The sequence below is a fragment of the Crocodylus siamensis genome, chromosome 2 (assembly GCF_052110815.1).
Source record: "Crocodylus siamensis isolate JL-2025a chromosome 2, ASM5211081v1, whole genome shotgun sequence".
Lineage (NCBI taxonomy): Eukaryota > Metazoa > Chordata > Crocodylia > Crocodylidae > Crocodylus > Crocodylus siamensis.
In genome coordinates, this window is record NC_143396.1 from 197,167,947 (window position 1) to 197,192,095 (window position 24,149).

General features: G+C 39.9%; 1 protein-coding gene across 6 annotated transcripts in view; it reads right to left on the reverse strand.

Annotated features, from left to right (window-relative positions):
- The window catches only part of HIPK3 (homeodomain interacting protein kinase 3), a 128,747-nt gene that overhangs the window by 13,791 nt on the left and 90,807 nt on the right, over positions 1-24,149 (reverse strand). For 5 of the 6 annotated variants that reach the window (XM_090032779.1, XM_090032782.1, XM_090032780.1 and 2 more), the window contains 10 exons: positions 20,008-20,131; positions 12,561-12,680; positions 10,490-10,576; positions 8,133-8,317; positions 6,350-6,509; positions 5,860-5,983; positions 3,042-3,163; positions 2,716-2,843; positions 2,446-2,607; positions 1,089-1,385 (listed from right to left, as the gene is read on the reverse strand). In XM_090032779.1, the coding sequence (XP_089888905.1) occupies positions 1,089-1,385; positions 2,446-2,607; positions 2,716-2,843; positions 3,042-3,163; positions 5,860-5,983; positions 6,350-6,509; positions 8,133-8,317; positions 10,490-10,576; positions 12,561-12,680; positions 20,008-20,131 (1,509 nt within the window). The remainder of the gene's footprint in view (positions 1-1,088; positions 1,386-2,445; positions 2,608-2,715; positions 2,844-3,041; positions 3,164-5,859; positions 5,984-6,349; positions 6,510-8,132; positions 8,318-10,489; positions 10,577-12,560; positions 12,681-20,007; positions 20,132-24,149) is intronic. The other variant, XM_090032781.1, reaches the window with a different exon arrangement.

A 24,149-nucleotide genomic window follows, 5' to 3' on the forward strand; every position in this document is an offset into this window, starting at 1 on the left:
CACAGGTGATGTGCAAATATTTTATGTATAATTCCATTTCCAAGACGTTAACAGACACTATATGAAAACTTATTTTGAAATAGAAGACAAAAATTTGGAGTGGATTATGCCTGTTCACTATTTTCAGGTTCATAACCTGAACATTTATGGAACCCTCTTAATTCTCAGTCATAAGGAATAAAAGGAAATTCAAACAAATATGATCATTTTTCTTTGAGTACCTGTAATTTAAGATGGAAAACTAATTTCTTTCACAGCTCAGTGAGAAAAATCCTTTTGAGAACCAGGATCGATATCCTAGTTTGTTCCTAAATACTCTTTAGTGTAACTAAATAAGTTCTGTGGGTGGGTGACTGTGGGCATGTTTACACAAGACACTAACAGCGCAGTAGACTAATTCTACTGTGTATTAGTGGGGCACTAAAAATGTGCTAGTGTGCAATAGAATTAGTCTACTGTGCATTAACATCACAAAAAGCATGCACTGGCACCAATGTGCAGTAGTGCCGATTACAGCACATTTAGTTAGTACCTGTTATTCCAGATACTAAACTAGGTATGCCATAATTAGACTGCATTAATGCACGTGTAGATGTGCCCAGTGTATGCACATATGTATTCATAAATGAACATGGTAAAGTTAGAGCTAGCTAGCCAGCACATTTGCTTAATTTACTTCATGTACAAAAAAAACTACTCTGAGCTAATATTTAATGGTATAAATATACAAATAAATAACATAAAAACCAATAAATTAAGAAATATTTTTTAAATCCATAAATATACCACACAACTGTAGTTTATTTCAAAGCAACTAATCTGTTGTAAAAACGATACTAAAATTTGGTCTGTTACAATGCACAGCTCACGCTGGTTTCTAGACCAGAATTTCAGAAGCAGCCATCACATCCCAAGAAGATACTGCTGCAGAGTAACTTTTACAAAATGTCATGTGAAAGTACACAATCAACCTGTTATTTTTAAAATCAAAATACTGACTACATATAGAAGCTGCACAGTTTTCAATGCATATCCCTTATTACAAATAATAGTTTAATGAACCTATACATATAGTCATAAACTCTTACTCTCTTAGTGAATGTCTTTGTCCTGTGTCTTCTTCATCTGTGTCACTACTGATGGTTATCACGCTGACTGCCGGACTCGGGGAATCTGCAATCATGATAGCCTGGCGCTGTTTGTTTGAAATAGATGAATCAGGGTCCTGCCTGACAGATGTTTCACAACAGTTCCTTCCCTGTCCTTCTGAGTTATGATTGTCCTGTGCTTCTATACAACTTACTCTCTTGACAGCCTTCACATTAATTATCTTTGGAGATATAAATGCTGAATTTTGAATATTGGTATTTTGAAATGCATTACTCCTGTGAAGAAGACATCTCATTAGACTTTTTGTGAAAACTCTGCATGAATGCCAAAAACTTAACCCTACTCTTCTTTCTCCCAGTTTAAAAAAGCAGACCAAAGCATCCACTTTATACATCAATACAAGAAGTAGAACATAGCAGTGTGCATACAGGTAAATACATTGTATGTACTTTATTTTGGAAAGATCACTGTAAATCTTCCGGAGAACTAGTGCAAATTGCAAGCAGGGCTGTTTTGGGTGCTGCAACTTAAGGTCCAAGGCTGAGTTTCATTAATTAAATGTAATACAGTATGTTGAAAGTACTGTTTTCTTATAAAGAAAAGGAAGAATGAAGAAAGACTGATAAGACACCACAGGTATATTAGCCACAATCTGCTTGAAAGACTCTTACTTCCTTAATGTGTTTTGGATGCAGCCTTGCCTTAGCAAACTCTAGGAAAGGAGTCCACCAGCGTAACCACCATCAGAACTGTTCTTCATAGCCTTAGGTTTCTAAACATCCCAAACTAAAACAACCTATACCTTTGCAAACCATTTCTGTAGTGATGGGGTACATGTTCTCCAGTGAACAGCTAAAGTGTTTCTTGCTGCCAGCAAAAGAAAAACTATTCTTGGAACTATTCTGCCCATATTATGAACACTATACATAATTTCTCTAATTCTCTGAACCTGAAAAATCCTCATGGATAAACAATTATGAACAACTATATTACCTCAATATAGATTAATTAATCATCAAAGGCCATGTAAGCACACACGTAGACAATATTGCTACTACCATAGCCAAGGGAATAAAAGCTCTTGCTGGAGAAACACATTTCTACTTCCTGGCTCCAATCCTATCTTTTTTCCCCCAAATATAAATCAGAGAAAATAAGATGGAAAATACCTGGGAATTTGATTTAAAAGGGACAGATATTCTTATGAGGACAGTTTGAGTATAATAAGAGTGACCTACCAGGCATGCAATGTTTGTATGATATTCCCCCTTTCTCTCGTACAGAAAGGTTCTGAAAATATAATTTACACCAATCAAAAAAGTACCAAATACCCACCTGTTCTGGCACAGTTTATTTCTCTTGGTAGCCACAGGCTGAGGCCAGACAACATGTGCAATTCCCACACTAATTGGCTGAGTGGCAGACAAAGTTATTTGATTGGTTAATAAAGGCTGTGGCATTACTGTATTATAATGGTTGCCATGAGTAATCACTTTCCTAGGGAGAGATAAGGGGAGTTATTAGTTGGCAACTGTTTCAATTAGATCCACTTTCTTCATTATAGTAAGAGCACAAAAGGCGTGCTACAAAAAAGTCTGAACTTACCCCCAGTCTCCAAGCCTTTGTGGACCAGCCACAGGATCAGAGGCTAGAGCTGTAGTAGAAGCAGCCACAGAAGCTACCTGTTGCCAAGCTGGAACCAATATTTGCTGAGTTCGATTAGACCATGTCTGCTGTGAAATAAAGCAGATTTCTTTAAGTAGCAAATAGTCTGTATTTATTTTAACTACTTGAAACGCAGCAAAAGCACAAAAAAGTGATTACAACAGAAAACTTAAAGCAAGCTTTTTTGAATACAGGACATCTTAAAGTTCAGTAACATAAAATTTATGATTGTTATCATTAAAATTTACAATTCCACATCAACTAACCTGAGAAAGGATTCCTGCTCGTATCTGTAAGGGCTGAATTGCAGGTGCCTGTGTTACCAAAGGAACGGCATTATCTACCCTTACTGAGAAGCCTGTAGGCTTGCCATGGCTTCTAGGAACTCCTAGTAGGAAGGAAAAAAACAAACAAATCATACAAGCTTCATACAAAACATTACTATGAAGTAATTTCTGAGAATCCTGCAAACAGAAAATAATTTTGCAAGATTTAACTATTTTTTCTTAATGCTTATAAATTTAATTACGCTAATGACTTTTAAACCTTTCATACTAGATTTATCAATCTGATACATCTTAAAAGGAGGTTTCAACTACATTATACTAGTATGTGTGTAAAAGACCGCAAGACAGCTACTTTGAAAACATATATAATTAAGAAAGAGCCAGCAATATTTTACCTTCAGAAAAGAAATTTACACTAGAAGCTTTCTTCAACACTAAGTTTTTTATTGATTTATTGAATTAATTCATAAAACTACCCTGTTTGCAGGACAACAAACCAAACAGGAGGGCCATTAGCTTACTTTGCCATCTTCTACCAGGACTCCCACAGATCCTAACAGTGTCTCTCATATCCTACTAATTAGCTTTAGGTCCAATATTCCTATTAGATTCCCTACCTCCTAGGTAATACCACCATCTCTAAGGAACCCATATACATGCAGCACCTTTTTCCTTCTTCAGTAAGGATCTAGTAATGGATTTCCTCTGTATTCCACAAAATCTTTGATGGGAGCTCATCCTGGCCACTGTACATCATACTATCAACTGCTGAACTCCCAGAATATTACAGGAAAAGCAGTCTAGAAAATACATATATTTTAATGCTTCATGGAAACCTTTTAATCCCTGCTGGTGTCTCATCAGGGTCAAACAAGCAAAAGTATGCACTAAAACGCTTTAATATTTATTATAATCAATAATTCTATGACTTCCCAATTAAAATAAAGAGGGAGATGGTTTATTTTTTAAGACAATGGTCTAATAGAAAAGTTATTTTTTGCAGTAGGCTCTTCTGCCAGAGGGAATATATTCACATTTGGACTTTGGGTCTCACCTTTTATGCATCTTACATTGCAGCTGATTGCTAAGTGATACATATATAGATGTTAGGGAATGACTGCCTAAGATTAAGAGTTTATTAAATCATTAAGAGCTTCTTTTTTATTCTTCATTTCTATCCACTGATGTTTTACTTTTTGACATGCCATCCTGTTATTCTAAGTTCTATGTATTTGGTCAAAGGCTTGGAATTTAAAAAGCATCAATGAGCAATTTTTTCCATGCAGCCATCTACAGCAGCAGCACCTTAACTCTGCCAAAAGCAGCAAGACTTAACACTTAGGATATTCTACAGAACAGCCAAGTAAGGAATGCTGTACCAGTGCCAAATACTATTAAAATCCTTCTCCTGTCACCCATATGTGATGAAATCAGTATACTCCACTCCATTCAAGCTGTGCCTAAATCAGGACCTGAGTTTGGCAGTTGAGTGCCCTAGAGATGACTTTTCCTGTACTCATCCTTTTTCAAAAATCACTTTAACAACTCAGGTATTACTAAAAAGAATAATATGCATATTTAAGAAAAAATAAATGTAGACTAAATTTGCAAAATGGGGTCCCATGTTTGTCCTATAAAAAGGGAATAGCTTACCTATAATTAATACACTCAGAAGGAAATAAACTATACATTTGGCTCTTGTGGTTTAAAATACATTGTACTGTGAGTAGTCAAAGCTTTCAGAAATCTCTGGAACTCAATATGGAAGAGATAGAATAATGTAGGCAGATAAAATAATGTTAATGGTAAAACCTGCTGGCTCTGTCTCTAATAAAGTTCAAGAGTTCTTGGGCTCTTATGTAGCGGATTTTCCACAGCCTGCATTTACCAGGATCCCTATGACTTTGAAATGATGAGAGAACTACGGAGGACTTCAAAATTTTTTCTAACACCTGTGGCATATGTATTCCAAATGTGGTGGCATTGCAACCTTTTCAGAGAAAGCAGATAAAAGAACAGAACCAAATTTAAACCCAAGAAGTAAAGACCAGCCAAACTACCTTTTCTTCTTCATATTGGTAGTTATTTGACATTATAAATTGTTCAAATTAATAGGTTGACTTTAAACAACACAAAATACAAAAGCAAACAGTTTATTCTACAGATACCAACTTTTAGACTAAAGATACTTGATAAAACTTATTAACAGTAAAATCTGTGTTGGCATGATGCACTTGTTTGTTCAGAGAAACTATGCTCAATCTGTTTTATAAGATGTGTTTACAAAAGTGTTCGTTATGATAGCATATGACCATTTTTCTAGATTTATGCTAAAAGTTACTAAAAGTATTTTTCTCATCTAATTTTTTTTTAATGATTCCATATCATTATTTAGGAAATTCAATCAATGGGTCTTCAAAAACTGTATCCAGGTTTATCAGATTACCTATACATTTCTCTAATTTTATTCAAAATATTCTCTGCCATGCCTTGGCTTTCCATATCAAAGATCTTCATTACTGATATTAAAATAAAAGCTTCTGGCTTCCTAGACTCATCATTTTTATTCATGCAGATCTAAAAAAATTCTGTTAGATGGGATCAAATGAACTCTTAGTTTTATAAGCAAGAATACATTGAGTTACAAGTGGGTTTCAGGTTATTAAGAAACTAAGTTTTCAACATCAGAATTATAGTCCCTCAAATATAGTTTATAAGCAGAAATACCAACAAATTAATAAAAAATAGAGCATATATTTCATAATTCAGAAAATTAAACTCTGTGAATTAATCATACCTTGGATAGCTGGGGGACATATAATCAGTGTCTGTTGAAAAGCATCATTGCAACCAAATTGAGCAGTTCCTGCCTGCAGTGGTATTCCATGGTGCAAAACTGAATGAGCAGATGCAGTTAATGCCTGCAAGAGATTTAGCATGGATAATCAGTTTACGTTAGTAAATGTTCCAATATTTTCTCTTGTGCACATACATACAGCTACAGGAAATAATAATTAATAATTAAAGTTTCAAAACATTTCAGAGGAAGGAAAACCATGGGACCGCTAGAGGGCAGTACTGTACAAACGAAGTGCTTTCATAATGACAAGTCAAAACTTTCTAGCTTTAATTCTGGATAATATAAAGTTGAAACAAATTGAACAAAACAACATTAGAAAGAGAACCAAAGATATTTTGCTACTAGTGTCAAATGCAGTGATTTCTAAATTGTCTGTGAAATCAAAACAAAATCCTAACACAGCAGACTTAATAGCCAAATGTTTTACCTGACTCCTTACTGGGCAAATTTTGGTGAAGTTTGCAGTCAGATTTGCTGCACTGCATGAGGCAACTGGTCTCATAAGTGATGACTTATTGCGATTATTTATGTCGTATGAATTTGATCTGCATTTGCACACATCCATGATATGAAAACATGACTTCACTCTGTTAAAGGAGAGAAAAGTTTTAAGTTGTTTTGGCTAAACTTTCTTATAAAAATAAAAATTAACTCAACAGCAAAAGAAAACATGGTTTCTGAAAACAAATTCATAAAGGGGACAGTACACAAATAAAATCAGAGGTGTATCACCTTTCTGAAATAACAAAACTGTTACAATCAAGTGACAAACTTAATAAATGTATACAGTTTACTGTTGAGAAAGACATGGCAACTATTATAACTAGGACTGTCAAACAATTAGAAAATGTGATTACAATTAGTTGCACGATTAAAAAAAATAGTCTCAGTTAATCACAACTTTAATTGCACAGTTAAAAACAAAATTATGCACAGAAAAACTCAAAGTTATGCAAAATTATGTAGGTACTTTGTATGGTTGGGGGGGGGAGTGGTTTGGAGCCCAGGGAGGGGAGTTCCCGCATACCCTGGCAGGACATGGGGTACTGTGGGTCAGGAGTGCGGGGAGTACTGTGGCAGCAGGGCTGGGGGAGTTGTGGCTTGGGAGGGGCAGACACACACACACACACACACACACACACACACACACACACACACAGCGCCCAGCAAGTAAGTCTGTGAAGGGGGAAAGGTGGGGAGGGCAGATCGAGGGCCTCACAGTAAGGGAGGGAAAGGGGCAATTAATGAGAACAATGATTAACGCATTCATCACAATTAATTGACAGCCCTAATTATAACTGCTATAAAGAAAGAGTTTAAATGGATGAAAAAAGTTCTTTCCTCTAAACCTCTGTATATTCGTTATTTCAACAACCATTATCCAAACATCTAATTTCTGCTATTGGAAAAACAGTGTTTCCAATAAGCTAACACGTAAAAAGAAAAGCTCTGAACTAGGATTCAATCTTTTGAAGCACTTACCCACTTCATTTCCCATGGAATGAGAAGAAATGATGGTATTTAGTGCTTTACAGACTCAAGCTTTAAGACTGAAAACTACCATGGGCATTGGAAGTGGGGGCGGGGAGGAGGGAGTAGGAAGGGGAAGGTGTGTTATAAGCACCTAAATCAGGAATTGCCAACCACAGGCCAGATCCAGCCTGCAATGGGAGTGTATCCAGCCCAAAAAGGTGTGACCCAGTCTGCATTTTACTAAGGGTGTGCCAATTCCCTAACCATCTGATCCAGCCTGCCTTTTACTAATGGTGTGCCAACTACCTCCAGTTGCTCCAGCCAGCTGCTCCCCCTCCTATGGAGGGCTGCTCTTCTTCTCTGCAGCCTCCATCACTAGAGCAGCTGGAGGGGAATGGTGCCCCACAGTGCAGCTGAGTTGGCAGCCGGAGCCCTACATTTGCAAAAGGTTGATGACCCCTTATCTAACACACAGAGTCTCAGAATACAATACTCTAAATTTAAAACAGAAATATTCACATAAATAATTTTACAAGCAGTTTCTGCCACCAAACAACAAATAAACTACATCTATAACATGCTTTTTTATGAAGGCTATAAAATTTAACACACTCAATCAAATATTCAATGATTTCAGTACAAATTAAAAAATGAGTCAAAAGTCATTATTATACACATTAATTTAATTTAGAAGACAAATGTAATACTAATTTTTAAAGGCATTTTATACAACATACTGGTTGCTATGAGGAAAATCTAGGAGGTGCTTCATGGTAACAAAGGGATGGTTCAGTGTCTCAGCTGGAGTGATTCTTAAATCAGCATCAATCAACAACATTTTCTTCAACAGACTGACAAATTCTCTTCTATCTGCCTTCTCTGCCAACAGATCACTTCCTTCCAAATCCATCATCGTGTTCACCTGGTATGAAGTAAAAAAAAAAATGTCAGATAAAAGTGTTTTTTCCAGTGTAAAGGATAAAGAATTGTTGGTTTGAAAAAAAAGAAGGGTGAACTGGAACACTGGGAATTTGCTAACTTGACCAAACTTGCCTGGCTGGGGACAAACGAACACTTTTGGTTTAACCACATAAAGCAGGAGTAGGCAACCTTTCCTGGCTGCAGGCCAGAATGATCCGCCCTTGGGCAAAGGCGGGTACAAGGATCCTGCTACTGTCACCACATGTCCTTGTAGCAGTACGTGGTGAGCACCCGCATCTGGCGCTTGTCCCTAACACAGAAGCAGCATCTGCAGCCAGGGCTTGCCACCAAATACCACCCAAACCCTACACCTGCAAGCTGCATCTAATGATTCTACAGGGCCACAAGTTGCAGACCCACGACATAAATAACAGCTCTATACCCGCAACCTGCCTAACAGCTCATATTAGCCTTATACCATTCAACTGCTCCAAATCTGGAATTTGGAATTTAAGCAATATGATGGTCAGGTAGGAAAAAAAAAAAAAAAAATCACTCATTTTCTAGTCCTTAATCTGCCTCAAATAAAACAGTGCTCTGGAACAGAATGACTACAGTTGCTCCTTAATAAGAATATTAGGAAGCACTTCTGCCTAAAATCAGAGACCTGCTGGGATTCCTTCTCTGTTTCCAAACCACTAGAACAGAGGTATCAAACCATATGGCCATGGGCCAGATCCAGCCTATGAAGCCATGCCATATGCCCCCCCCAGTGATGCTCCTGAGCCTGATCCCCTTTTCCTGCCCCCTCTCAGTCCCCCAGCATACCTAATCTAGTGGACATGTGCAACACAGATCCCAAAGTGGCCAGAATGAGCACCACGTGCAGCAGAGTAGGGTCAGAGTGGCAGCCACACTGCACACAGTGGCAGACCCAGCCAGACTGCACCTCATGCAGTGAGTGCTTGCTCTAGGAGACATGCCACACATGGCAACTGCTCCAGCTGGTCTTGGACCTGCACTGCACACAGCACTTGTAAGCCCCATGTACAGCACAGGTCCTGGACTGGCTGACTCAGGCGCTGTATGTGGAGCCACCATGTATAGTGTGGCTGCCCCTCTGGCCCTACTCTGGTCATTTTGGGATCTGCATCAGGCTCCAAATCAGCTGCAGCAGCCACTGGATCAAGTATGCTTGGGAATAGAAGGATGTCCATGGGCCCTATCTGGCTTGCAGATCAGCTTCATGCCATGCCCATGTGTGTCTGATCAGACCCAGGGCAGCACTGGGGGGGCCAGATGGTGGGGCTCCATGGGCCAGATCTGGATGTACCAGAACCTGTATTTCATGCAGCCCACAGGACTAGACAAGTCTGACACCACTGCACTAGAAAAAGAGTAGAAAGATGATTGATGCTGGTTGCAGCTCAGAGCTAAGAGCTAGATCTTGCTATACTATGAAAAATTAGAGGAAAAACGACCTAAACAAATGGACTATCATCCTACTCCAAGCCCTTTTAATGTAACTAATTTGCCCTATAGATAGAAAGTGCCGAATAAAGACTAAGCATTATCTATTTTTTCAAAATTATAAAGCTAATGCCTAAACTCAAGCCTGAACTGAATCTGTTTAAAGACACCAGCCCTGAAAATGGAAATAAATTTGGTGCTTTTTCCTTCCTGAAAACTGTAAGAAATTCCTTTCTATTAGTAATCAAGTCATATAAAGCAGTGAAAGGAAGGGATGCAGTTAGGGACAAAAGGGCTTAAGAAGCTGCCAATATTTCCTGAAAAGGAATGAAGAGAGATAATATTGCCTATAGCTAGGACCCAGGCTTAACAATAATTTTATCTAGACTGGTAACAGGCAAGATGTTACAGTAAAATAAGGAAATTATATACTGCATACAGTATAACATCTTTCCTTCAGAATAAATACGACTACACAGCACTCACTGAGTAACAAAGACAGACAACATCTTTGTATTCAAGAAACAGACACACACACAAATGAATAGCTTCTCCAGGAGCAAAGCAGGCAGGTGTGGATGGATGGATAATATTCTCAAATCACCTTCTAATATACAAAAGCTATCTGATAAAAGTTTTAAAATGAGTCACCAGACAGTTCTTGACTGTATCATTTGCAAAGGAACAATATCAGAATACTCACATGCACTATATCATCCAAACTGTTGAAAATATACTTTCTGGCCTCTTTAGACTTCATTCCCGTCTCTGCCTCATGTTCTTCCAGTGTCTCAAAAAGGAAGAAAACCAAACAGCTTATACCAATCTGTTAACTAAAGGGATACTTTCAGGTATAAATTATTTAAAAGTATTTACTGTGTTAGTAAGCACAGTCTATAAAATTAAAATGGGTGAACGCTAATTGGAAACTTAATTTGTTTTCATGCTCGCTGCTTACTTTTCGTATTTCAGTCAGTTTGGACAACGAAAATAAACTAGCCAATTTTGCTTCCCAGCTCTCCCAAATTATCATCATTCTGCACTGTGATATATGGTTTTGCAAATAACGTGGGAAGTGCTTAAAGCCTAGCGAAAAGCCATTTGATGGAAAATTTTCTGTGATGACATATTTCGCAGATAAAAGGTTTTCTATTTGTTCATAGTTTACATACATGCACGCCCACACCCTGCTACCTTTTGGAATTAAAAATTAGGTGACAAAGGGCGCATCTACATGTTCATTAATGCACAGTAGTTACTGCATAATTAGGCTAGTACTTGCTTAATGAAGTACTAACTGCAGTTACTGTGCAGTAGCGGTAGCGCAGTTTTTTAGTGACACTTACTGCACAGTAGCCTAATACTGCTGTGCAGCAGCATATTAGCGCAGTTTTTGGCCAGCACACTCCTGCGCAGTGTTATTAGGCTACTGTGCATTAAGTGCCTTGTGTAGACGTGTAGGCTCACTTTAAAAAGGCAGAAACAGAATCATGCTCCACTCAACTGCTTTCCCTTTACAGTTTTTTAATACATTTTACTGGTTCACAAATATAGTGAACTTTGTACAAGTATCTGGAATATGAAATCATCATATAAACAACAAACAAAACTTAAAGGATGAGTACAGAGCGTGACAGGATCACAATGACATTAAATTCCTGAAACCTCACTTTTTGTTTTTTAAAGCAATAATGCCTCCCAAATAACACACAAAACAAAACACTACCCTGGCTTCCACCCATGATCTCCTGGAACATTACTTCTAGCAAGACCCGGAAAAGAAAATCACCACCAATATTTGGTGTAAATTATAGGAAAGTTTCCTGATCATTCCATCTAATCTAAGCTCAGAATATTTCATTCCAAATGGAAAATGGATTGGCTAGGATCTCGAGTCTTCCTTCCTCCCTGTTTAGTTTGATACAACAGGTTTAGAAAAGCACATCTGCAGTGACTGGCAAAAGGGGACCCATCTTCGGCCCATCAAAAATACATTTGTAGCTGTGTTAAAAGATCATGTTCAGATTCTCTCTTACTGAAAGGCAGAATGGAAGTTAAAATGGAATTTTTCAATGCATGAAAAACTGCCAACTTGGAATAACTGCAATGAAACAACTATAAAATTCTAATGTTATTCTAAGCCCAAAAAGGCACTGGAACTATACATAATCAGTGCATCAGGAATTTAATTCTAGATGCAACTGGCTCTTTGTGCATATCTCCTAAGCCTTTCTGAATCCCTTCCCAGAGGTAACAGGCAATTTTTCTATTTAGTGCAGGCAAAAAACTTCTATTTAGACCAAATGGGTCTAAGAAAATATACTGTATTTTCACAAATTCAGCATGCCCCCAAATAAGATACACACCTTGTTTTTGAAAAATCCTTAAAAATGCTGGTAAGTAGCATTAAATAACTTAATTACAGCAACTGGGAGCCCAAAATGCTCATTATGCTGCCCCCTGTGGAGCACGTGCAGTGGCACTTTTGCCACCTCCCAAACTCCCCCAAGAGCTTGATACTGCAGGGGAAAAAAGCTGTTACCATATTGCCTTATGTATAACACGCACCCCACTTTCCAGAAGCTGGTGTTTGGGGAAAAGGTGTGCATTGTACACAATAAAACATGGTAGGCCATTCTCCTTCAGTATTACCAATTAGTGAATGAAGTGCAGATATTGTAAATAAGCAAGCTTTTGGCTTCCTTTTGCACACGTATTCTGATATAATTTTTAATGATCATGAGACATCTATTCTAATGTATAAGACTTTTTACCTTTAACCTCCATCCAGAATATGGTGCATCTGTTTCTCTACAGAAGAATCTTGTAGTTTTCGTTCCCATATTTAATAATTGATCTCCCGGCAAACCTTGAGTCTGTGAAATGTAACGAATCTGGAAGAAAAAGGACACGGAATAAAACTTAGTTCTGGTTTTCAAATCATGATCTACGTATTATATATATAATAAACCTATGCTTTGTCATTTCACACAAAATCCCACAGAGAACTGAAAAAGGGCAAACATCTACAAAGGAGAGAAACATCAATTCAACAGCTTTGTTCTACTCTCTCTATTTGCAATAAAAAACTATGCAGAGCCAAGCAGCTGAACTAGTATTGACGAACACACACATAATTGTGGTCACAAAACAATTATTTTCTTACGTTACTTACTGGCTTGAAACTACTACAACTATGACTTCATACGCATAGAACACACTCATTAGGACACTCCCTTCCCACTTACTCATAACTTTTTCAAGACTCATACTGGAACATTGCAGATGACCTTGGAGAAGTTCAGAGACAACCTGACAAAAGTATTTCATTTTTCCCCTCTGATTAGTAAGTAGGCAATTAATGGTTCTGTTCTTTTGATACTTTGAAACAAAGTAATACAGAGTGATTCAGCATAGTAAGAGGTGACTGAAGTACATGTAAGCACTGATGATTTATACCAGTGCTTAATGATGAGACCATACATAGCCATTGCTGGAAGACGATTTAATCTTCTGGTTCATGTTTTCTCCCCAACAAAATTACGATAGCCATTTTGCATACCATATGACTTGCTGACACTTTTCTGTTTTATGGGGATTACCCCCAACATTGAGAAAATTTCAGTTGGCTACTTGTATTTCATGCAACTTAAGCTGTCCTTGTATTTTCAACTAGGTACAGTATTCTTTGGAAGATTTTATTTCCTGTATCAATGGCTGTTAAAAAGTCATTATCTGTTTCACTCCAAAGATGACTGGACTACAGCTGTGGATGCAATTTCTGGTTACTATTTTTAAAGTGCTTTGGAACCCTTCACAATACAGAGCCAGACGCTACATCTACCGAGGACACTGGGAGTATTTCTGACTTCAACAAGTACTGAACAGGTCCACAACTCAAAATATAAACATACTGCCATTTCCTCTAAAGCAGCAGGTGTAGAGGAGATGATGGGTGCTGTTTATATATTAACATTTGCTTTTAAAAAAACCAACACTTAATCAGGCCATGATTATGTTATCATGCATTTTTACAATTCTCTGTAGAGTGCTACTATAAAAAAAAAAGTCTGGTCAAAAGAAATAATTTTAAGAGGTCAGAGGTTTGACCTAAATCCTTTAATAAGACAAAGTAACAAAGCTAAAATAATATTTTTGCCTTAACTTGCTTTGTTGTGCATGAGTGTCATAGGGATCTGAGAACAGTACACAACTGTAAATATCACATGAATAAAAGATAGAAACGGTCTTCTCTTTACATTTCCTATCTTTTAATTCTTTACTCAAGAAACCCTGTATCCTATCCTTAAGCCAACAGGGACAACAGATAAAATTCTCCAGGTTAAAAACTGCAGACATCAAAATTACAAACTATGCATTAAATAGACTTTGCTTTATAGGAACAGAATCTCAATGTTTTTTTATTTACATGAATATAGAAGAAAATCTGCCAGACATCCCTGAGACACTGCAACAGTTTGATGTTAGCAGCAATGAAGTGCTGGAATTAATTTCCATTAACACAGTTCTGTGAAACCAAGTCTCTCATATCAGTAGACAAATCCCCCTTGCAGAAGGATTCTTCAATTCTTATTGTATAATGTTGCAAACAAACAATATTTACAGTAACAGTAGGATCTAGAAGAGATTGGAGGGAGGAGAGGGTGGAGGATAAGAGTTTCAATAAACAGTCCTAAACAGTTGCTATATTCAGCCATGCGTAACCCAACACATTTTTGTTATGAAATTACTTTAAGGGAAAAAAACCCTAACATTTACAGAAATCCTGATCTCACCAAAGCTAATGGTTATTGTACCACTGAATTCTATGGTAACAGTGTAGAGATTATATCACAAATGTTATCAAGTGCTTCTTTTCCTTTTAAAACCAATTTGAAGAGAATCTCCAATCTTGTTCATTTTTTTTTATAACTTTTCTATACAATTAATTGCATAAGGAATCATTAATGTCAGTCTATAACAAGGGTAGGCCAGAGTGCCAAAAAACCTGCAATGTCTCCCTTGTAAGGAGTGCCAGCATGCCAGAAAAACTAAACCGGGGTGGGAGGTACATGACAGGATGCACTGCATACTAATATAGTTAATAATCATAAATGTTGTTTTTACAGCAAATACCAGGTTTTCTAAAAATTCTAAGCCTGGCAACAATAAATAAAACTTCATATCCTACCTTATGTGTTCTTATGTATTCTTTTTTGTTAAGCATGTGATAAAGAGAGAGAGAGATAGGGAAAGAGGAAGAAAAAAAGTGAAAAAAAGGAGAGAAGAGAAAGGAAAAAGAAAAAGGTAAAGAAAGAAAAAAGAAAAGAGAAAGAGAAGGAGAGAAAAAGGAGAGAGAAAAAAGGAAAAAGAAAGAGGATGTGTTCCTTGTTCCTTACCACCAGTGTCTCCCACTGCTTCCAGCTAAGGCTTAGACCCACTGGTCCAAGGCAGTGTCTGGTGGAGGGAGGCAGTGACACCCCAACAGGAGCCACCAGGGCTGGGGCCACTCCGGTCTCTCCAACAGTTCTGGAGCATGGGAAGCCCAGGCCCAGGGCTTGAAAGGAGGGCCCAGCCAGAGCTCAGGCAGACAGATGCCCCATCCCACCTGGGTGGGGGCAGCAGTGGGGCACTGAGAGCCAGAGCCAGGTGCCTAGGGCAGGGTCCAGGCAGCACAAAGAGAAGCAGGTGCAGGGGGAGGTGCTGCAGGCAAACCCGCCTGGCAAGGCCCTTGAGAAGGCAGGAGCCAGAGGAGAGCAGGGATGGTTGGGGCGCAGGGACTGCCCCAGGGCTCCATGGGCTTGGGCCACAGCAGGTGGCTGCACCCAGCAGCACCCAAGATGAAGCCCGCTCAGCCTGGCCCACAGCTCTGCAACGATGGGGCGCAGCTGCCTAACTGGGGCAGGATGCCAGGCTCGGGAGGCTGCCAGCTTGGCCTCTGTGTGCACTGGGCACAGTGCAAGCAGGGCACAGAACCACAGACCACAGCAGGAGCCCCCCGGACTCTCGTAACAGCCACTGAGGCAGCACTCAGGGCCGAACCAGCCAGGAGCCTGTAGTGCAGTGACCCTGCACAGCGCCTGCCCCAGCGCCAGCCCCAGTCCCAGCCCTTGTGGGGAGCTGCAGGTGGACAAAGCTGGGGCCCAGGCAGGCCAGGGCAGCTGCATTGGCTGTCAAGGCCCTTGCACTGGAAGTGGCTCCACCCCACTCATGCTGTGCCCAGTGCACAGGGAGGCCAAGCCTGGAGCTGGAAGCCTCCACACCCCCAGCCCAGCATCATAGCCCAGCCAGGCTGTGTCCCCTTGTGGGCAGGGTGGCTGCGCCCCATCCCTGTGGAGCTGTGTGGTCTGGGCTGAGCCAGGCCAGGCCCCACCTCCAGTGCCACTGTGCACCCTCGCCCGCCCACTGCAGGCTGAGCCCACGGAGCCCCAGGGCAGCCCTTGGTTTCTGACCAGCCCCTGTCTTCCTAAGGGCCTGGCCTGCCCACGGCACCTTCCCCCATACCTGCTTTGCCCCGCCCAGACCTTGCCCCGGCACTCAACACCTCAGTGCTGCTCCTGCCTGGGTAGGACAGGGCATCCCCCAGGCCTGGGAGCCACCTACCTGCAGCTCCAGGGCTTGGCTGGGCTGGAGGGCACAGCTCAGAGACAGGGTATGAGGTCAAAACACAGACAGCATCCCTGCCTGCCATGGTGCTTAAAAATAAATATAAAATATAAAAGCTGAGAGGTGATATTATTCCCTCTAAATATATCAGGTTGTAACCAGGGACAAAGAAGAGCTAGTTAACCTAAAAAGAATGGGTATGAACTAGGGATAAGTGAAGTCAGGTCGGAAAATCTAAAGTTCCTGTCAGAAGAGTGAAGCTTTGGAACAGCATTTCTGGTAGAGAACTGTGGGCAAAAAGTGAATCAACTATTTTTAAGAGGGTGCTTGATGACTATATGAATGGAATTATAGGATGTTATAGGATAACAGCAGGAGACTTGACTGGATGATCCAGAGGACCATTCAGTCCTGTTTTAAAACTTAAACCAAGTCAGCTGTAATGTTACCAAAAAAATTCCAGTCATGCAGAAATGTAGCAAATCTGGTGACTCTAAAAGAGCAGCTATTACGTTAATAATGGAAGAATCATTCGTATGATCAGACCTCCAACCTCAAGTGACAGTGTTAATGCAGGAAGTTCATCCATTTTACATTTTGGTTGTTCTAAAAGTAGTATGAAAAAAGGTTCAATTAGGTCAGGATGCTTTGAGGATTAATGAAAATGGGATGTGGAGTCCTGCAGTCCCTGCTACTTCACATAGGCAAGATGGTTCAGGCTACAGTTCACCCTAACTTCTACCAGGAGTCAGCATATTCAGCAGCAGCAATTGAACTATCCCCTCCTTTCTTTCCAAGCCACTTGGAGCAGCAGAGAGGAAGGGTTTTTTTGTTTGGGAGGCTTTTTGTGTAACAGGAAGGTTATTGGGAAAAGCAGGGAAACCAGGGGTAGTGAAGAGGGGATTAAAAAAATATGAGGGGAAATGGAGTCAACCAAGTCTACCGTGAATTGGGCTCATGTCTCTCTAAAACAGGCAACAGAATTTTGGGAGGCAGAAATATCTATGCTATCTGAAGTCAGCCCAAACTACAGCAAGATCCTCTGCACCAGGGCTTTCACCACAGATACTAAAGCACAATGCAATGATTAACTGGACAGAACAAATCTTGTCTCTGACACATATATGGCACCAAGGAGGCATAACATCAAGGTAAGAATTTGGATAATTAAAAATCAGAGCAAATTGCTTTGCTGTAAATCAAAACAGGGTGGCTAAGGAAACACTAACAATTCCATGTATCGTGCTGCACTCAAAATATAGCAAACTGGTAACAAGTCAGTGCTATTAGAGTAGGTTCTAAGATCTCCAAAAGCTTAAATCACTTCCATTCAGGTATAAAGGACAAAGAACTGGAGTTAAATCTCCAATTAAGCTCTTCACAATGCAAAGAAAAGCTGACATATCTATCTTTAAGACCGTCTACCAGTACATTAAGTGTATGGACAGGAGTTATACTTCTAGCAGGAGAAATACCGTCTTCCCACTAGAAACTGGAAGCCTATAGGCATGCATGCAGTTTCCCCCCACCATAAGAAACATGCTGGATCCAGGAAAAAGATCTTTCTCTTTCAAATGAGGAAGACCTTGCCTGTGCAATTTTCTTGTGCAGGATCAAATGCCTGTATGCGCTCCTCCCAACCCCACCTCTCTCTCGCTGTCTCCCCCCACCCCCCACTGGACACCTAGCATAAACTGGGAGGAGTTAAGCAGCAGGAAAAGGCTCCCCTGCGATTTCCCCAGACTGGGATGAACACAGTCTGGTGAATACATGGGGAACACAGGCTGCTCAATTCCTCCCAGAAGGACATTCAGGTTCTGCACGGTTTCTATTGCAATGTCTTACTGTGATAATTTTTCCTATGTCCACTCAACATTATTGACTCCAAAGCTGACTTTATGATGGATATCCAGAAAATACTAGAGGAAGTCAGGACAGCTTGCAACCGCTTAACTAGGATCTATAATGACACTAAACAGAGATCCTAAAGACAATCAATTCATATAACATGCCCACCAGAAATGATAAAGTAGTGGTCATTAATGGAATTTGATTCCTACTAGCAACAGCCAAGCAGCTTCATTTCTAACACCCTGTGAGATGCAAGGAGGACAACAACTAAGACAACTACGCAAACTTAACTCAAAAAAGCAGCAAAGCATGGGTACTCTTAATTAGCAGAGCTAACAGGACCTGAGCATTAAACTACTGATAGCATGAATCCTGATGAAACAAACATTTTATTTTCCCCTTCAAATAACAAGAAGATACAAAATCTCCTTAGAGTTGAAAGAAAACTTCAGTACAGCTGCAGCATTCAATCATGGCAGCCATGGCCCTTCAACAGTCACAAGGAAAGTGACTAGAAGTTATTAGAAGTAACAGTATGTACCATGTTTCTGCCAGGGAGAGGACTCAGAGAAGTACAGAATTTGGATTTCTTGAGCTATAGGAATTTCTTGTCTGGTTTAGGCCTTAGAGCACAGACAACAGCAGAGATCTCTGTGTACATGTATTTTTCCAAAAGGTAAATATATTAATTATGAACATTTTAAGGTTAATTTTAATTAATAAAGCATGGGTTTTAAATGAGTAAAATAAAGTACATCCCTGTACAAATAATATTTACCTAGATTACTGCAAAATACAATATAGGGTCAGATCCTCCACTGCTATACACAGACATAGCTCAATTAAGATAAGTAGATCAGCAGCTGAAAATTCAGTCACATAACTAGCACAGGGCAAACTGGGCACCAGCCTCAGGCACTGACTACTGAGGGGCCACCCAACTCACTCCCTGACCCTGTGCGACCCCTGCCCAGCCACAGGAACAGGGCAGGGTAGTGCTGCACCTAGCAGTGTATCTGGGAGTAGGGGGGCAAGCAGAATAGTGCTCCCCCTCCCCAAAATCGTCCTTGTCAGAGTAAGTATAACCCTGCACCCAGTAGCGTATCTGGGAGCCTGGGAGAAGGGAGGCATGATCTGAGCCAACAGTCATCTGAGCCAATGCTGCTATAGTAGTGGCAACAGCCACAAAAGAAGTCTTCACTCTGCAGAGAGTAGTGGTAGGTAAGACTTATGCCTCAGTGAAAATCTGACCCATAACTTCAAAATTTTTAACCTAGTGCTTTTCTCTAGACAACTTGAATAATATTAACATTTTATTTAACTGAACTTTGTTTCAGGCAATTTATTTCCATTAAACCATGTGGTGTAGGCTGGCTTTGATATGATACCAACCTCACGAAGTATATAGTTCAGAACATAGGAAGTAGTACAGCTATCAAGAACCCAAGGATTAATTCTACACGTAGCTTCTTCAAGTAAGTGATAGTTGAACACACTGCATAGGTAATTTGTGGAAGTTTATGCTAGTGATGACCATGCTATACCCCTTCAGCAGATAAAAGGATTTATGTTTCTAGAATAATCGATATGTAATCTTTCAATGATATTAAAATGTGTTCTACAGAATCTAAAATAAATACCATTAAACGTGGACAGAATTATTGGCATTTTGACTACTAGGGCAGGCTTTCTGATTGTCACACTGTCGAAAAAAAGATGCATTTTTTTCCCAATACAAGGTCATTGATTAAACTATTTAATTACCTGGTCATATTCCAGTGCTCCTGGGTACAGTGGCCATCCAAGGAACAGCTCTGCAATCACACACCCCAGTGACCACATGTCTATGGCTTCACAAAACGGCAACCCCAGTATAATCTCTGGTGCTCTGAAAATTAAATACAGTTGTTGAATTTTCTCCTTCAAAAAAAGAAATGTGAAATTCAAGTAGGCAAAAAGGACTATTTACTTTAGAGGGCTTTCCCTCCCCAAAATGGTTCAGTTTAAGATTTTACAGTAGCTTTGAGAGATTTTCTCCTTTGATATCAGCATGTTGTGCTTAAGTCATTAAATCTTTCTGCCCCATGTTTTACAGTCTCAATTTATTGAGAGTCTTGTTGTGAAAACATAATTAAATGTGAAAACAGATATAGGATCTACTAAGAAATAACTAATCCTGCTGTATTTAATAATCTAAGATTTCTATTCTTCCTCCTATCCCCACAAAATGATTTGCCCTCTTCAAACTTCCTAAGCTTATACTCTACTACCTAAGCTTGATAAACATTTTCTATGTAACATTATTCCATTTGGCAATATAATTTTAACTCTTCTTTACTACCAATATGCATGATGTACCCAAATCAATTATTTCAAACTTAATTTAGTCAAACAGTTGCAAATCCTTAATATGGCACTTGCAACCCAGTCTGATTTATACCAGTTATCTTGATTACATTTTAAAATCAATGCAATAGGCCTAATATATGCGTCTTAGGTAAATCAAGCTTTATCTATTACTTAAGAAAAGGTACATGTATATGGACTACTGCTATAACCAAAGAAAATAGGCAAATTGTTGCAATCTAGCTGTTAAAATTAAGGGGTTGTAACATTTCCATTCTCATGGAATAAGACTTCATATTTTATATTTACCCTGAGGCACTTTTAAAAAATAAATTACCCTAAGAAGTCAGTTCATTTAACTACAAATAAAAGTGAAAAAAATATAGTTACGTATATATTATACTAGTATAGGAAAGAGGCTAGAATTATTTTAAATTATGGCCTCGTACAGACATTCTTTTTCTCCTGGGAGCGTTGCTATTCTCCCAGGAGAAACAATGTGTATCAAGATTTTCAGGCTTTTTCTTTTAGAGTAAGAATGGGCCCCTCCAAGAGAAAAATAACCTAGGTAACAACCAAAGTTAAATTATTCCCAGAAGAGTTTCTGCTGGGAGCAAGTGTCTGTTTATGCTGTGTGCTTCTCTCAAGAAAACATAGTCCTCCAGCATCCTCCTCCGCACAACCCAGGAAGACTGTGTTGCTCCCTGGACTCTACTGCTCCAGCAGGTAATAGAACATGCCCACTTCACAATCCCCACATCATGCTGCCAGGAAACAGATTGACCATGGGCAGTAAGCGGCAGCCAATAAGGGCTGCCCTATGCACTGCTGCCATCTGTCACCAGTCACACTAAAGGAGTCTGCAAACCATGCTGAGATGTGTGCATAGGTTCCCCCCTGGCTGCACAGTGTCAACAATGCAGGCTCTCCACTCTACAGGGTCTTTGTATTTGCATGTCCATATGCATGGCTCTGGGTAAGTTTCTCTACCAGGAGAGCAAACCTGGGCAAATTCTTCCAGATTATTTAAATGTGTGCAGGCAGCCTTCATCAGAACCAGTCTGTTTTTTAAATAACAAATTATATTACAAAACTTTTCATACAGCAAGACTTCAGACACTTTAGAGAAGGTAAAAATGGATTTCAGAAGTTGCCTTTTGCTTGCATCACAAAATCCATTCAAACATGCCCAAATTAAAATTTACAGGAAACTTCCATACTGCCATACCCATACCACCCTAGTGCATAAAAAGCTCACACAGAGTAAAACCTCTGAACAGGAATCAGGTAACAAATCCTTCACTCAAGCCTTTGTAAGGTAGCAAAACCACTTTGCAGTCACACTCCAGACTTGGTCCCAAGGGTGTCTCCTCACTCTTTATCTACCCAATCCAAAGAGGGAGAGGTAGCTAGTCATATATACTCTGAAGTCAGGCAGAAGGCAGGACAAGGCAAACTTTAGAGTCTAACTAATTACAAGTAGGGTGGCTAGCAGTGGCTAACAAATTCAGCATTAATGTGAAACACTGGCTTCAAATCCCTGTTCTACCATGGTTAAAGCAGTGGTTCTCAACATTTTTTGTACCTGGACCCATCTATAAACATTGATGGCCAGTCCCAACCCATTTCCCCCCAGTGTGTGGGGTGAGGGAGGGTGTGGGGCGGGGGGGGCTGGTTCTCTTGGGTGGTAAATTTCATTTGTAAAACAGTTTTTCTTTGAGTATGCAAATTAGGCTCAAACAAAGGCTGGAGCCAGTTGTTTACTTCAAAGTGTCCAATGGCAGCCAGGCCGCTGAATTTTGTTTCTTTTTTGTTAAGTTGTTCATAGATTGTAAGAGGGCTGAAAGGGACCTTGAAAAATCATCAGGTCCATCCCCCCTGCACTAGGCAGGAAAGACAACTGGGGTCAGGTGACCCCAGCAAGGTGACCACCCAATCACCTCTTGAAGATTTTCCAGGGTAGGTGATTGCACCACCTTCAGAGGTAGTTTATTCCACAGTCTGGACACCCTGACTGTGAAGAAGTTTACCTAGTGTTAAGCCTGAAACAGTCTTCTAGGAGTTTGTGGCCATTACACTACTCCTGGTTTTCCCCAAGGGTGCCCTGGTGAACAGTTGTTCACGGAGCCCTTGATATACTCCCCTGATGTAGCTGTAAGCTGCTACTAAGTCCCCTCAACCTTCTCTTTTTTTAGACTGAAGAGACCCAAGTCCCTCAGCCTTTCCTCATATGGCTTGCCTTGCAAGTCTCTGATCATACAGGTGGTTCCTTCTCTGGACTCTCTCAGGTTTTTCCATGTCCTTGTTGAAGTGCAGTGCCCAGAACTGGACACAATACTCCAGCTGTGGTCTCAACAATGCTGAGTGAAGAGGAAGAATCACTTCCTTGCTTTTGCTCGAGATGCATCAGTTCATGCATGCCAGAGTATTGTCTGCCTTGCTGGCTACATCATTGCACTGATGGTTCATGTTCACTTCATACTATGGTCTATTATTACCCCTAGGTCCCTTTCTGTCATGGTACTGGTCAGTTTGGTGCCACCGAGCCTGTAAGTACGTTGGGAATTCTTTGTCCCCAGATGGAGCACTTTATAATTCTCAATGCTGAATTTCATCTGGTTCCGATCTTCTCAACTTGCCAGCCTGTCTGTCTAAGTCCACCCATACCGGTAGCTTATTTTCAAGCATGAGCACGCTCCCCCATTACTTGGTGTCATCCATGATCTTGGCCAGTGAGCTCTTCACCCCCACATCCAAATCACTGATAAAGGTGTTGAAAAACACTAGATCAGCTTCCTACCCACCTAACTGTCGAGCAGTTAAGCCCTCAATCCTCTAATTTTCCTGTGAAAACATCAAGGGATACCCAGATCAAAGGCCTTATGAAAGTCTAGGTATACAATGTCAACCTCCTCTCTCTCATCCAGGTGGCAAGATACCTGGTCATAGAAGGAAATGAGATTGGTAAGACAAGACCTGGAGATACACAGGTTAGAGATGCACATCTTCATGTTGCACAGGAGAACTAAAAGATGGTATGGTTCTCTTGAGTGTGTTTTGTTGGGAGTTTTTTTGCATAGTTAGGCAGCTACGCCTTTAGACCAACACAGCTACAACCAATATCCTCAAAACATGGAAGATAATATAATTAGCCATTTTGAAATGAAAACTTCACAACTTAAGAAAGAAGTAAAATTCAGCATCCTGCCTGCCATTGGACACCTTGAGGTAAACAACCAGCTCCAGCCTTTGCTTGAGCCTAATTTGCATACTCAGAGCAGCTTTGTTAAAAAAAAAAAAAAAAAGGGAACTTTAATAACCAGGAGAACCATACTATCTTCTAGTTCTCCTTTGCAACAAACAACTTAACAAGAAAGAAGCAAAATTCAGCAACCTGCATGCCATCGGACACATGAGGTAAACAACCTGCTCCAGCCTTTGTTTGAGCCTAATTTGCATACTTGAAGAGCAGCTATTTTACAAATGAACTTTTCTACCCAAGAAAACCAGACCATCTTTTAGTTCTACTGTGCAATATGAAGTTTCGTTTTTCCCTGGGA